At 59.9% G+C, this 15,325-nt stretch overlaps 2 protein-coding genes and 1 long non-coding RNA gene across 4 annotated transcripts; 1 reads left to right on the forward strand and 2 right to left on the reverse strand.

The window, feature by feature from the left end:
* The first annotated feature begins 42 nt into the window (after positions 1-42).
* Positions 43-3,684, forward strand: CLDN6 (claudin 6). 2 transcript variants are annotated; one of them, XM_043560775.1, is made up of 3 exons: positions 43-710; positions 2,372-2,526; positions 2,620-3,684. In XM_043560775.1, exons 2-3 carry the CDS (start codon positions 2,395-2,397, stop codon positions 3,058-3,060), a joined length of 573 nt encoding a protein of 190 aa, XP_043416710.1. In that variant the 5' UTR covers positions 43-710; positions 2,372-2,394; the 3' UTR covers positions 3,061-3,684. The 2 variants fall into 2 exon arrangements, with proteins under 2 accessions (XP_043416710.1, XP_043416709.1); XM_043560774.1 differs by having other exon boundaries at positions 2,372-3,684.
* A 203-nt stretch (positions 3,685-3,887) lies between these two features.
* CLDN9 (claudin 9) lies at positions 3,888-6,084 on the reverse strand. Its single transcript, XM_043560776.1, has one exon. The coding sequence runs from the start codon at positions 5,054-5,056 to the stop codon at positions 4,403-4,405; it is 654 nt and encodes a 217-aa protein (XP_043416711.1). The 5' UTR covers positions 5,057-6,084; the 3' UTR covers positions 3,888-4,402.
* Positions 6,085-11,425: 5,341 nt separating this feature from the next.
* LOC122471780 lies at positions 11,426-11,969 on the reverse strand. The gene is made up of 2 exons (XR_006294276.1): positions 11,825-11,969; positions 11,426-11,612 (listed from the first exon to the last, which is right to left on the reverse strand). It is a non-coding gene; the product is annotated as an uncharacterized LOC122471780 (long non-coding RNA).
* Between the last annotated feature and the right edge of the window lie 3,356 nt (positions 11,970-15,325).

Here is a 15,325-nt window from a genome sequence, read left to right on the forward strand (position 1 = left end):
TCGGCTCGGCCCGCCCCGCGCGGTCGGCTCCTGGACGCCCCGCCCCGCCCGGCCCGCTGAGGTCAGTCATTCGCTCGACAAACACCGCCTCCTGGCGCGAGCGGCTGGGACCCCCGCAGGGACGCAGCCCTGGCCCTGCCCTCTGGAAGCTGGAGTCCCGGAGACGTGTGCTGGCGGAATCGGACACGGAACAGCCCACCGCAGAGACACCTGCGGCTTTCCTAAGGTCCCCAGGGTATAATAACAACAGAACAATAACAACAACAAAATAATGATAATAATATGTCTTTAGTTTCTACCTTAGGACATAGTTACACGATAAAACGTGGGCTTCTTGCCTCCTTTTGGCCGAGTAGGAAACTGGAGCTTGGGAAGGTTAGGTGAGTTGCCGAGGTCACAGCGCTAGTAAGTAGCGGAGCCAAGAGCCACGCTCCGTTTGGCTCCACGCCCTGTGCCCCGACCCGCTGCGGGTCCGACGTTCGCCAGCTGAGGTCCCCGCACCCCGGGCCAGATGCGGGCGCAGCGGCCCCCGGCTCGAGCGACCCCAACTGACGAAGCTGGGATTCGCGCGCCCGCGGAGGTCCGGAATGGGGTCTCTGCCCCTCCCCGGGGCGGTGGTCCGGTGACGTCACTGCCTCTTTAAGACCCCCGCCTCCGCCCCCATCCGCACACTCGGCGATTCCTACGAATCCCAGTGGACTTCTTCGCAGGTGAACCTGGGGGAAAGTGCGCGCGTTGGAGGGGAAGAGGCAGACTCCTCGAGGAGTGGGGTGCAGACGGCGTGGGTGGGGGTGCGTGTAGAGAACCTGGGCTGATCTGGCTGCGGCCACCGGGGCACAGCTCCTGGCCGGGGATCTGCACCGAAGCCGCAGAGATCAGGTCCCTCTGCAGCCGCGGAAGGGTTAAACGCCCCTCCCCCTCCCCCGGGACAAAGGCACCGAAACCCGGGCGCCCCTCCCCCACCTGCTCTGCTCCCTGGGGCGGGGCTCCCCTCCCCCTCACCTACCGGAACCGACCCTGCTGCTCCCGCCGCCATTAAACCCTCCCCGCAGAGCGCCTCCCGGGCTGGGACCTGGCGACCCTTCCTCGGGCAGGACTCAGGAGGGAACTAGGGGTCGAGAGCGGGAGTGGGCGCCCTCGGACCAAGCCGAGTCCGCAGTGTGCGGAAAGAGAAGGGGTCGAGGGCAGAGGTAGGGTCTCGGAGGGGAGAGATGCCGGGTGCCTGGGCCGGCGTGGCCCCTGCGCTAACCGGGCCAGAGGCCTGGAGGACTGACAGCGGGTTTGGGAAGAGCGCGGCCAGGTATGGCTGGGCGTGGGCGATGCAAATGAGGAGTGGACGGTCTGTCTGTCCTTGGGCCACACTGCTGGGGCCGGTCCTCAGTTCAACTCCAAACCGTGCGCGGCAACTTTGGGTAACGGAGAGCCAGAACAGGACCCTGAACAGAACTGATGCCCCAGCCAGCCACAACACCAAGTGGGATGCGAGGAGGGGCCAGGGCTGCGGCGGAGGAGCTGGTTCACTGGGAGGAATCCAAGGGTTTCAGGTCGTCTTAGGGAAGTTGAGTCCTTAGAGGATGGCATTTGGGGCAAGAACGCACAACAGAATGTCCCCCACCTTGGAGGTATGCTCAGGGAACCCCTAGGGGAGGGCGGAAGAGCCGGGCCCAGGGCGCCGCCGGTGGCCCTGGGGAAGAAGCGCTTTTGGGTGAGAGGGTGGTATTTGTGGTTTTCACTGCTCCTGCCCCTCTGGGGTTTGACTGAGGCTGGACTGGGCCAACTGGGCCAGGCAAGGCCGGGAAGGGTGGGTCACCTGAGACACAAACATGACCACCTGCTTGGGGGGATGGAACCGGCCTGGGGTGAGGAGTTTGTACACTGCTACTGGCTGGTTGGGAGGCAGCTTGGATCTTTAATGGTGATGTTGAAACTGACAGGTTTTGAGCCTGAAACTCATGGCTAGCACCAACCCACCATCTGTGTGCCCTAAGGAAACGCCTGGAAATTGCTGTCTGATAAAATTAGGAAAAGTGGCTGGGGCCACGGACTAGCATTGGTGTGGGCTTTGTGTCTCATGTGCCCTTGAGACAGCCAGGACTGGGTTGCTTACTTTTTCGCTCTTGTAAGTCAACGGCAATCCCAAAGCCGGTGGGAGGTGGGGGGGCGGGGGTGGGGGGAACTGATGCTAAAGCGTTAAGTGTTCGTTTTGGCCACGAGAAAATGAGGCTCAGAGAGTGTGCTTGGCCCCTGGTGTACTGATTCCCAGGGTTCGTGTTCCCGGGGGCCACGGCATGTGGCATGAAGAGTTAGCACGGGAACAAAGGGTCTGGACCTGCCTGTCTTAACAGCAGTCTCCTTGCGTCCCCCAACGTAGCTCCTCTCAGCCTCAACCTCGCCATGGCTTCCGCTGGCCTGCAAATCCTGGGAATCATCCTGACGCTGCTCGGCTGGGTGAACGCCCTGGTGTCCTGTGCCCTGCCCCTGTGGAAGGTGACCGCCTTCATCGGCAACAGCATCGTGGTGGCCCAGGTGGTGTGGGAGGGGCTGTGGATGTCCTGCGTGGTGCAGAGCACGGGCCAGATGCAGTGCAAGGTGTATGACTCCCTGCTGGCGCTGCCCCAGGACCTGCAGGCCGCCCGCGCCCTCTGCGTCGTCGCCCTCCTGTTGGCTCTGCTCGGGCTGCTGGTCTACCTCGCGGGAGCCAAGTGTACCACCTGCGTGGAGGACAAGGACTCCAAGGCCCGTCTGGTGCTTGTCTCTGGGATCATCTTTGTCATCTCGGGTGTCCTGACCCTTATCCCTGTCTGCTGGACCGCCCACACCATCATCCGGGACTTCTACAACCCTTTGGTGGCCGAGGCCCAAAAGCGGGAGCTGGGGGCCTCCCTCTACCTGGGCTGGGCAGCCTCTGGTCTTTTATTGCTGGGGGGGGGGCTGCTGTGCTGCACATGCCCCTCGGGGGGGGCCCGGGGCTCAAACCATTACATGGCCCGATACTCCGCCTCTGCCGCACATGGCACCTCTCAGGGTCCCTCCGAATACCCCGCTAAGAATTATGTCTAATTCCGGTAGGGGAGCGGGGGACTCCCTTGACAGCGGAGTCTAACTTCCTGAGCCGGAGACGTGGAGATGGTGATCCAGACAGCTTTGGGTGGTTTTTTATCTTTTTTGGGGGGGAGGAGCGGGGGGAGTGGTATTTTTAAAACTCAGTTGGTAACCCGACCAAGAAACTCAGCATCTCTCTTGGGCTCTGCTGCTGGTGCGTCTCACCTTTGGATGATGGAGCCAAGGAGGTGATGCTTCACAGTTTCTGGATCTTTCTCCACCCCGGACATCCCCATCTCGGAGGCCAACCCGCAGCCGCGGGCCAGCGTGAAGGCTGCCTGCTGTTCAGATGCTTGCAGCCTGTCCCCAAGAGTCCCTCCTTTGTGGTGGGTCCTCTGAACCCCCCGGGGCTCCTGAGCCTCAGGTAGCCCGCCCTTAGAAGAGCGGGCGGTTTAAGTTACCAAAGAACCACCCACCTCCAAGTGTTCCGACCTCTGGCTCCTCTACCCTGAGTCCTGCCCCAGCTGTGCCCTAGACCACCTCCCCCGCCCCCCTCTGGCTCACCTTCAGCCCCTGCACGCTTCTGTCACGCCCCCCCTGCCCCCCACAGTTTTTGTTAAATAAAGCTGGTCTTATTTTGTCGCTTGCCTTGGGTGTTGCTGGGGGGCTGTTGAGAGCCAGCCCGGCAGGGGGAGAAGGTGGGTGCAAGTGGCTCATCTTTCTCACCCTCACACCTCGCGTGGTGAGCGAAGGTACCCACGGGACACGTCCTGGAGCGGGCCTTGGACTGACAGTCCCAGGAAGGCCACCCGGTCTTCCCTGCCTGACCACAGATCAGAAGAATCCAAGGTACAAATGCTGTTTATTCCCTACTGGCAGGGGGGAGTAGAGGGTGGGGTGAGGGGCTGGGCCTCCGGGCCTGAACTTCTGGGTGCAGGTGGGGGCCAGCTGGAGGGGACCCGCTCCAGGGCAGGGATCCCCTCCTCATTTTGGAACCAAGGAGCTGCTGCCCTTCAGGTGAGGGGCAGGCTCCTGGGGGCAGGGTGGCCTCAGGAAGAGGAGTGCCAGCCGGAGTCCTGGACCAGAAGAAGGCAGATCGTGGTGGGAGGTGGGGGCAGGCCAGCGTCGCTCTGCCTGGGTGGAGGAAACAAGAACGCCTGGGCCCCCCCCGCCCCCGCAGAAAAGGGTCTGGACTCTTCCGGGCCAGCTGGCCACACCTCTGGAGCCAGACCTGACTGGAGCTTCTGGAGAGCGGGTTTCGCCAAGGGAAGGGGTTGACGTCGGGGGGCAAGGGTTGCCACAGGGCATCCGGCACAAGGTCGGGGCTCTGAGCGGCGGGCTTCCGGGGAGGCTCTCCGCCTCATACGTAGTCCCTCTTGTCCAGCCCGGACGCACCTGAGCGGGAGGGGATGGAGTAGCCCAGCCTGGGTCCTCGGGGCCGGTCGATCTGGGGTGGGGGGCACGTGCAGCAGAGGAGCCCCCCACCCAGCATGAGCAGAGCGGCGGCGGCCCAGCCCACGTAGAGGGAGGCCCCCAGCTCCCGCTTGAGGGCCTCGGCCACCAGGGGGTTGTAGAAGTCCTGGATGATGGCGTGCGCGGTCCAGCAGACCGGGATGAGCACCAGGATGCCCGAGAGGAGGAGGAGGACCCCTGCGGTGAGCACGATGCGGGCCTTGGCACCTTCGTCCTCCACGCAGGTGGTGCACTGGGCCCCCGTGATGGCCACCAGCAGCCCGAGCAGAGCCAACAGGAGGGCGATGACGCAGAGGGCGCGGGCGGCCTGCAGGTCCTGGGGCAGCGCCAGCAGGGAGTCATACACCTTGCACTGCATCTGGCCCGTGCTCTGCACCACGCAGGACATCCACAGCCCCTCCCACACCACCTGGGCCACCACGATGCTGTTGCCGATGAAGGCGGTCACCTTCCACAGGGGCAGGGCACAGGACACCAGGGTGCCCAGCCAGCCCAGCACGGCCAGGGTCATGCCCAGGAGTTCCAGGCCGGCTGACGCCATCTGTCCCCTCAGGTCTTCTTAACCCTAGACGGCCCGCTTGACTCACTGGGGTACGTCAGGTGCTGCCGGGTGGGGGTCTCGGTGCCCAGAACGTGGGGAAGTCTGTGTCCTCGGCCAGGACCGTCCTCACATCTGTGGGCCTCTTGCAAAGCACCTCTCTGACCCTCACACGCACAAGTCAATCTCACAGTCTCACAGTCCCGCTCAGCGGAGTAGCGGTGTCCCTTCGAGGGGCCCGTTGCCCATCAGATGCCCGGCGGACGCTGCTCCTGCCACCCTGCAGGCACTCACGTCCCGGCGTCCCAGCTGCCGCCCGTCTGACCCGGCTTGCACAGACCCTCCCGACCCACCTTCGGGCTGAAGAGAGCCTTGTCCCTCCGGCAGGCACAGGTTCACGCCGAGCAGCACACCCGCTGTGGGTGTCACCTGGGGACTCGGGCCGGCTCCCAGACGCAGGCGGGGTTTTGAGGCCGAGGCAGGGGAGGGGCAGCAAAGCTGAGAGCGGTGAAGCCTGAGCTACAGGGAGTAGGTGGCGGGGGTGGGGTGGGGAGCCTGGGAGGCGGGACGGAGACCGGGAGCGGGGGAGGAAAGAACATCCGGGCCGGTGGGAACACAGGGACAAAGGAAAGGGGAGACTGAGGACCAGCTGGGGAGTAAGGATTGGCGGGGGGGGGTCATAAAAGTAACAGGCTCTGCACTGAGAAGCGGAGGCTCGGCGGCCTTCCTGAGCCGCCTCCTACTCCTCCCCCAGCCACCCCTTCTTGTCGTCTTTGCTCCCTGCGACCCCGTTTCACTCTACGTTGCAAACACGCCCAGATCCCCCCGTATCGCACACCCCCGCCCCTGTCCCCCTGCCCGCCGGGGACTCTCAGGAATCCGATCCGTCTCCAGTCTCAGCCCAGTGGCCCTGGCTGCTCCCAAGGGAGGGGCCCCGCCCGCACTGTTCCCCCGGCAACAGGTGCCGGCGCCCAGCTCAGGTGGCATCGCCCAGGCAACGGCCTAGAAACCCCCCCCCCACTTCAACCTCAGCTCAGGTGTGCCCTTCCCACCCCCCACGCTGAAACTGAGGGCTCAGCCGAGCTGGTGAAGGTCTCTAGTGGCAAAGGATGAAGGCGCTGTTGTGGAAGTCGGGGAGGGGCGTGCAGGGGTCTGTGGGGTGAAGGGGGATGAGTAGTGGAGACAGGAGCCCAGGATGGGGGTGAAGCCCCAGGACCCACTCTTTCCTGTGAGGAGCAAGCGATCACTCTGTCAGAGACACCACGGAGGAGGGCGAGGGGACGAAGCCTGCTCACCGTCTCCAGGAACAACGACCTGTCCTGAAGACCTTCTCGGTGCCTGTGACTCCTCTCGTGGGGGGCAGCCTGGGAGTCAGACTACAGCTCAAATCCTGCCCCCAACTAGGGATAGATTATGGAAGGCCAAGGTCCTTAACCTCCTTAGGACAAAGGCCCCTGTGAGAAACCTCATGGAACCCACAAACATGAGCCCCTCGTTTTGGGGGGGTGGTCATGAACTCCCTCAAGCCTCTTCCCGGCTACTAGGAACTGAGGGAAGAGGAACAGGGGTGGGGAGCCTTCCTTCATACCGTTTCCTGGGGGGCTGGGAGGACTCTCCAAGGCAGAGCTGGGCCCTCACCTGGGACGGCCTCTCACCTCCACACCTCCTCCTGAGGGCCTTGGCCCGTCTGCCCCACGGGGAGGCACCCGTTGACTGCCCGCGGAGGCCGGGAGGGGGGTGCTGGGACGAGGCCGGATCTAGCAGGGCCAACGGGGGGGGGGGGGCAGGCCTGCGAGGCCCCCACATACACCTGGGGGTGGCACGCACTGGGTGCCTCTTCACCTGTTCAGTGAGACTTCGTTAACTTCGAGCGGGTGCACTGCTTCTGGGGATGGGTTTTAGCATTTTTTAGAAGTTTATACTTTCATCAGATCTGCAAAAGGCTCAGTGACGAAAAAAAAGCTTGAGAGCCCCTCCCTCTAAAACAGAGACTGAAAGGGGCGCCTGGGTGGCTCAGTCACTTAAGCATCTGACTTTGGCTCAGGTCGTGACCTTGAGGTTTGTGGGTTCAAGCCCAGGGTCGGGCTCTGTGCTGACAGCTCAGAGCCTGGAGCCTGCTTCAGATTCTGTGTCTCCCCCTCTCTCTGCCCCTCCCCCACTCATGCTCTGTCTCTCCCTCTGTCAAAAATAAATAAACATTAATAAAATGGAGACTGAGGCCAGCGCCGATAAGTGGGCCGATGAGTGGGTCTGAAAGGTAGACGCTGGTGGCTAGAGTTTCCTCCACACCCTTGCCTCCCCACAGGTTCAGCTTTTCAGCTGGCTGGAGGAGGGCGGGGAGGGGTGCTCCTCCCTTGTGAGGGGCCGACTTGGTGGCCGGGTGGACATGGTGGGCAGTGTGGCGGGGAGGGGGCAAGTGGCCAGAGCCCCCTGCAGGCTGTGATGGGCCTGGGGAATCGTGGGGTTTGTCCAGCTAATCCAGCCCTGGGGCCCTAGATTTCACAGGGTGGGCGGGGAGGGGTGACTGGTAAGAAGGGGAGGGGAGGGGTGGCTGAGAAGGACAAATAGAGGCAGGCATTCAGGGCCCAAGGAATCCGGCCACACAGGTTCCAGCAGGCGTCAGGAGGCAGCAGCAAGCCCAGGTATCGGAGGGGCCCGGCAACCCTCCCGTAGCGCCTGCGTCCTGGGCAGCCTGCCCAGGGGTCTTTCCCGTCCCTGGGCACAGAGACAGCCTCGGCACAGTGAGACCCACCCAGCCCGGTTTGCCCGAGAGCCTGCAATTGGGCCCGGCCTCCAGGACCCCCCAGTTTCACAGGCAGCTTTAAACCCCTGATGTTGTCACAGGGCCAGTGCGGGGGGGAGGGGGGAGCGCTGCACACACATCGCGCCCAGAGGTGGCACTGAGGACCCTAATTGTTTTAGATCCCAATTCTTCTTGGGCTCGACACGTCAACACTCAAGCACAAAGACCCCCACACACGGGAGGTGAGTGGTCAGAGGCTGAAGACACCCCCAGACCAATCGGAACCAGACCCGTGGTGGGGGGCCCGGGGAAGCTTCAGCTTCCTCCCACCTAAGTCTACTCTTTCCCCCCTTTGAGAAGACAACGCACCTCCCCCCAAGGCCTTCGGGGAGGTTAAAGGTGGGACGATCTGTCCGAGAGCAGGGAGGGGCCGAGAGGACGCCGGAGGTGGCCAGGGGAACCGCCCGCAGCGGGGGTGGGCAGCAAGGACGATGCCGGGGAGACCCCGGAAGGCGCTTCCCACCCTCAGCCCTCACTCAGGCCGGGTCTTGGGTCCCCAGGTCCACCCGGACTTGGTTGGATCCGAGAACCAAAGGGTTAAAGTTGGGGCCCAGCGGGGACTGTAGCTGGGGCCGGAATGTCATTGATATGGAGAGGGGGGGGACTCCCTCGGCGCGGTTACCATCTCAAAGGCACTTCATCACATCCACTGGAATCTCCACCCCCACTGCCTCCGCCGGGGAAAGAGGTGGGGGAGGGAAAACTGCCCCAATATACGACTGTAGAGGGAAACTGAGGCACGGGGGTGTGTGGCCTGCCCCACTTGCTGCTTCGGTGGGTGGTAGAACTGGGCCCTATCTGTTCTCCGGAGGGCGGCAGGCGGGCCGCTCAGGTGGGCGGAAGACACGGCAGGCTTGGGGGGGAAGGGCGGGGGCGGGCTACCTTCAATCCTCACCTCCACCAGGCTTTTGGAGGAAAATGTGGCCCAAAGACAAAGACGGGAACCAAAGGTCAGAGGGCCATCATGGGGCCAAGGAGAGCATGGGGGTGGGCACGGGGGCTGTGCGGCCCCAGGGCAGCATCAGCCTCTGCTTCGGAGGTGCCCAAGGCCCCAGACTTTGTTAGGAGAAAGGCCAGATCCGCTGGCCGCTGAACCAAAAAGGGGCAGATGAAGCCCGAGGTCGCATATCCGTTCTTCTTGCTGGGTCACTACCTCCATTTTACAGACCCAGAAACAAGGTGGGGGAATGGGAGGGCAATGAGAACTTGGCCACATGTACTCATGAGAAACATGAAGTTTTCTGGAAGCCTGAAGGCGTCCAGACCCCGGCCCAGAGCACAGTGCAGGGGGGGGGGGGATGGGGGGAGGGGGTGGGGCTGAGCCAGGCCTCCCGGTGGCAGCACAGCAACCCGCAGGCACCACCCCACCCACACCCTGCCGAGGTCCTCCCCTGCCTCCCCTCCCTCTCCCCGCTCCCGCAGTCAACCCTGCACCGGGAAGTCTCCGCAGAGAACCGCACCTGGATCTGGTTACACACCGGGAGCCACCGTCCACCCTGGGCGGCACCTTCACCGTGTCTGTCCCCGCCACAGAAGGCACCAGTTGTTCACCACCTGCTGTGGGCAGCTTAACGGAGCCCGGGCAGACCTCGATGGGCAAGTCACAACTGCAGTGATCTCCGGGGGGCCTCCCGGCTGTAAAACGAAGGGAGACGCCTGCCTGGCCCGCCCCCAGGGTCACTACAAGAATTTGCCCACCAGCGAGCACCCCACACACCTTGGGGACCACTGTAGGTACCGACTTGGGACTAGAGTATTTCGTTAACAGCATCATGGCGGTTTCCCTTGTAAACCTGGTCAGACGCCATGGATTGGGTAGCAATTAACTTTATTTCTGTCGTAACCGTCAGCCTTCAAATAGCAGTCTTTATCCGTCTGGAGCTTAGAGGCGAGGGGGTTGCCCCTCACCTCACTGCTGTGTTCTTACGAAGAGTGGACATTCGGTCTTGTCCCTCCCATTTGGTCTGATTCTCAGTGGAGAGGAGAAGAGAGCTCCAGGATGTGAAGAGGGTGAAGAGAGCAAACCAGCAGGAATGGGAACACGGCAAGAATTCAAGACAAGGGCAGGGGAGTCGTCATGAAGGTACCAGTGACTCTGGCTCCTGCCCAAGGACTCCAAGGGACAGCAAGGTTCAAGCCAGAAATAGGGTTTTAAATAGAGTGATAAGGGAAGCTGGGAAGACGGCTCTGAAGGTGGCCAGAGCCCCCAGCGACAGGACACTACTGGTATAGAATGCATGGTGGCCCCCACAACATGTCCAGGTCTTAAGCCCTGGAACCTCTGAATTTGGCCTTAACTGGAAAAAGGGACTGGGTGGCTTAGTCAGTTAAGTGTCCAACTCTTGATTTTGGTTCTGGTCATGATCTGATCTCACAGTCCTGAGATTGAGCCCTGTGTCATGCTCTGTGCTTGACTGCACAGAGCCTGCTTGGGATTCTCTCTCTCTCTAAATAAATAAACAAGAGAAAAGAAAAAAAGAAAAAGACAAAAGGAAAGGAAAGAAAAGGCCTTTGCAGCTGTAATTAAATTAAAATAAATTTAAAACTTCAAGATGAGATCATTCTGTATTCAGGATGGGGCCTACATCCAATGACAGGTGTCAAAAGAGGAAAAAGAGAAAGATGTGAGACACAGACACAGGGTAAGGCCATGTGAAGACGGAGGCTGAGGCTGGAGGGATGTGGCCACAAGCTAAGGAACGCCAGGGGCCGCCAGGAGCTCGGAGACGCAAGGAAGGGTCCTCCCCTAGAGCCTTGGGAGGAAGGAGCACAGCCCTGCAAAACCCTGATTCGGGGTTTCTGGTAAATTCGTCTTATTTTAAGCCATCCAATTAGTGGCGGCTTGCTGAAGCAGTCACAAGCAATTCATATACTGCCTTTTTTGCTAGTGGGTTCCAGGCTCTCAGAGGTTGCCCAAGGTCAAGTTGGCTTCCCGATACCACGCTCGAGTTGCTGTAGAAGAGCCCAATGAGATAGGACATCTGCCTGTTACCTGAGCCCAAGCCACCTGAGTAACAAAGGGAACTTTATTCTGAGTTGTACAGCCTGGGGAGAACCTGGCAGGGGGGGGTGGAGGGGAGGGCAAGTAAAAAGGGGACAGAATAGGGGCTTCCTTTCATGACTCACCTTGGGAGGCTTCCCGTCCCTGGGGATGACCTAGGCCTTGCATGTGAGGCTGCTGCTCCAGGGCCCAGTATCGGTTGTCCATCAGCACCGCTGCTATTCTGGTGCATCCAGACCTGCACAACCCTTGGATCTCTTTCAGTCCAAAGTCTGACTCAAAGGGCACCTGGGTGGCTCAGTGGGTTAAGCGTCAGACTTCAGCTCAGGTCACGATCCCGTGTTTGGTGAGTTTGAGCCCCGCGTCGGGCTCTGCGCTGACAGCTCAGAGCCTGGAGCCTGCTTCGGCTTCTTTGTTTCCCCCTCTCTCTGCTCCTCCCCTGCTCATGCTCTGTCTCTCAAAAATAAATAAACATTAAAAACAAGAACAGAAAGTTGGACTCAAGGCTTGCAAGGCAGCAAGTTTCCCAGAAGCCATACACACGCAAAGGAACAGGACCTTAGTGATAACATCCAAACCCCTCACTTTATAAGGGAAAATGAAACACCTTGCATACCCAGTCAGAACATTCTGAAGTCTTGTTTTCATTTCAAGCCAAGCGCCGTGTGCCCCCTGTCCCCACCGCGCCAGATAAGCAGCCAACTTCTCTGCACAAGGTATGAGTTACATTCTCAAATAACCAGGCAAGAGGCTCGCTGTAGGGCAGTGGGACAAAACGGAATAAAGACCCTATTCTTAAACCGAATTTATTTTTAGACTTGCCCCTTCCACCCCAAACCTGGGCCTCTCCTCTGACACTGCCTCGCGCTTCCCCAGTCCAGACTCTCACCGGCGCTTTCTCAACCTGCCAGATGCGAAGGCGGTGAGGGCGCCCAGCCCCGGTGTCCAGGCAGGACGGCCTACTCACCCGCCCGCAGCCCCTCGGGGTCCACGGCCTCGCAAGGGCCAGGCCATCAGCAGGGAGGCGACAGGAAGAGGTACGGCGGCGGCGTCCGCGGCGGCGGCGGCGGCAGCGGCGGAGGGAAGGCGGGCAGCAGCCAGGGGGCGCGGGGCGCGGGCGGCGCCAGCAGGTTGGAGGGCGAAGGCCGCGCGGGCAGCGGCGGCAGCGGTTGCGGGGGCGGCTCGGCGACCAGGGGCGGGCGGCCGCGCGCGCCTACAGGCCCGGGCGTGGCGGCGACGGCGGCCTCGGGCAGCGGCGGCAGCGGCAGGTGCGCGGGCGGCGGCGCGGGCGCCGGTAGGCGCGGCAGGTCCTGCAGCGCGAGCGCGGCGGCGGGCGGCGCGGGCACGCAGGCCTCGGGAGGCAGCTCCGGCAGCGCCAGGTGGGCGCCGGGGCCCCAGGGTGCCAGCGGCTCGGGCCGCAGCGGAAGCGCGGGCAGAGGCGGCAGCTCCGCCAGGGCGAGCGCCGAGGGCGGCGGCGGCGGCGGCGTGGGGCTCAGGCCGGGCGGCAGGCCCGGCAGCGGCGGGTGCGGCAGGGACGGCACGGGCGGCGGGGTCAGCGACAGCGACGTGCGGGACCGACCCAGCCGCGAGTGGCCGCGGGCACGGACGAGCCGCGGGTTCGAGCGGGAGCGTGGGAGCCGCGCCGCCAGCTTGGCCGTCGCTGCGGGGCAGCGACCTCCTCCCTCCCCTACGGCGGCCACGCACCGCGCGGGGCCGACCAGGCCAATCACGGGTCAGTGCGCTGGCGGCCTTCGCGTGCGTCCCGCCAGGTAGAACGAGCTGCTGTGGCGGCCAATCAGAGGCGGCAGCGCTCCCCGTCAGCGTCTCCTTTCAGCCCTCCCACGGTCTCAACCAATCACGGTGTCCCGCGGTGCCCTTGGCCCCACCCCCTGCTAGCCCCGAGACCAGGCGCTGCACACGCGCAGTTGGCGCCCCCACCTGGCCTTAGCGTCGGCTGAGTCGCTGCATTCCCGTGGAGGCTAACGAGGCGATAGGGCGGCTCTCCTGTTCCGGGGTTTGCACTTAGCGGTCCCGGAACGAGGCGCGCCTGGACGTGGGTCAAGACCAATGCAGATTTCAATTATCTTAAAGAAAAGAGAATTCAAAACTAAAATTTAGGGGTAGCCTAGTGACTCGGTTGTTTAAGCGGCTCACTCTTGATTTTGGCTCAGGTCATAATATCCCCCAACGATGAGACGGGAGTTCTGAGTGGAACTTTGTGCTGAACAAAGCAGCCTGCTTGGGATTCTCTCTCTCTGTCAAAATAAATATATTTAATATGCTTAAAAACTTTTAAAAAACCCCGAAATTTGATGACATGTAGCATTTGCGTTATTGTTAAGATATGAATGATGGGGGGGGGGGGCAATCAGAAACGAAGGGATGGTAACTCTCTTTAAAACTGGAATATAGAAACCTTTATTAAAATATTAGATCATTTCTAGGTGAGAGGTGCGTGGGTGGTTCAGTTGATTGAGTGACTGACTCTTCATTTCGGCTCAGGTCATGATCTCGGCGTCATGGGTCTTCGCTGAGCATGGAGCCTGCTTGAGATTCTCTCTCTCTCTCTCTCTCTCTCTCTCTCTCTCTCTCTCTCTCTCCCCCTCTCCCTCTCCCTCTCTCTCTCCCCCCTTCCCTCTCTCCCTTCCTCTGTCCCTCGGTCGCTCGAGCTCACTCTCTCAAAATAAAAAATAAAAGCAAATCATATAGAAAAAAACATTTTGGGGTGCCTGGGTGGCTCATTCAGATAAGCATCCGACTTCAGCTCAGGTCATGATCTCATGGTTGGTGGGTTTGAGCCCTGCCTCGGGCTCTGTGCTGCTGGCTCAGAGCCAGGAGCCTGCTTGGGATTGTGTCTCACTCTCTCTCCATCCTTCCCCCACTTGTGTTCTCCCTCTCTTTCTCTCTAAAAAATAAACATTAAAAAAAATTTTTTTTTAATTTCTAGGTGAGTTAGGCAGGATACCACTCAAGGACAGTGTGCTGGGCGGGCCCTGTGCCCAGATGTTAGCTTCTAATCCTTTGTTACTGTTAACAAAAAATCAACCGAGTCATTTTGACGCTCTAACTGGCTTTAAGCGATTCGTGAATTGGATAGCATCCCATCCACCAAGTAGAAGGGAGCTGCAAGGAGTTGGGCAGAATGGAAGATTTTTACAGGAAGGAGGGTGAGGCAAGAAAGTTTAAAGAAAAGATTGTGACAGCAAGGTCACCTTCTCTTAGAGGGGAAGGGGGAGGAGGGGGGCAGAGGAGAATTAGGTAGATTACCTCATATTCCTTCAGGTGGGGTGGTGAGGCCCATGTGACATTACCCCAGTAGTGCGGACTAGAAAATCCCTGACTGGTTAAGACTACGTTTCCCGGAGGGAGGTGGGAACTGCAGTTAGTAAGGGAGGTAAGGTACTAAGCTCCCCTTTGGGGACTGGGCCTAAGTGGCCCCACCTTTAGCTTGTGGTTTCCTAACATCAGTAAAAAGATGTGATTTAGTGTATACCTTGGGGCAGAGAAAGACGAGACTATTTGGATATTTTATTTTAGTGTTTGAGAGAGAAAGCATGAGCAGGGGAAGGGCAGAGGGAGAGGGAGAGGGGAGAGAGAGAATCCTAGGCAGTCTCTATGCTGTCAGCTTGGAGCCCGATGCAGGGCTCGAACTCACCAGCTGTGGGGTTATGACCTGAAGTCGGACGCTTAACCCACTGACACACCTAGTTGGATATTTTTTTTTAAATGAGTAGTTCTGTGAAAAAGGAAAAATCCAGGCCTCCCAAAGAGAGCAAATCAAATGAGGTTGGCTAAGAAAAATCAGGCTGGAATTCTGATGTTTATAGAATTTCCTAAAAGCTGATCAAGCTTAAGCCTTATTTGTATTACTGTGAGGGTCGCCAGAGGTGTGGGCTTGCAAGGGCACAAGGCCATAAGCCAGAGGCTCAGAGAGATGGTTCTGGCACGGGCCTGCCCCTGAGTAGGAGCTCGGAACAGCGGGTCAGTCCCCAGTTGTGCCACCTCCACGCTGGAGCCGGGCAAAAAGACTACTGGGCGTCCCATTTCTGTGCAAGAAGATCTGTACGCGTGGGGTAAGAAAAACGGGCAATCCAGTATCACCAATACTGATACTGGGTCAGTAACTGGCTTTTGAAGATGTTTGAAAGCGTTCAGGAGTCGGAGATGGCAAACGTCTGAGTTCTTCATTTCCAAGAGCCCTTTAAGTGCTCAGAAAGAACTTAGTGGTTGGATTTTGTAGATCGAGGAGATTATGTGTGTAATTGAAGTGTGTAAAGGAATTGGGGTCATCAGGTTTGGAAGGCATGCTAAATCTTCAGGGAGAAGTCAGATCTGGCAAATTCGTAATCTAACTTGAGCATTCATCCAAGAATGTGGGAGTGAGTTTTACATCCAAATTGTAAAGTTATTTAGTACAATAACATTGGAAAGCAAGTGAAAGCTTAAGAAAAAGATTTCGAGGGGCACC

Source organism: Prionailurus bengalensis, chromosome E3 (genome assembly GCF_016509475.1).
Source record: "Prionailurus bengalensis isolate Pbe53 chromosome E3, Fcat_Pben_1.1_paternal_pri, whole genome shotgun sequence".
NCBI lineage: Eukaryota > Metazoa > Chordata > Mammalia > Carnivora > Felidae > Prionailurus > Prionailurus bengalensis.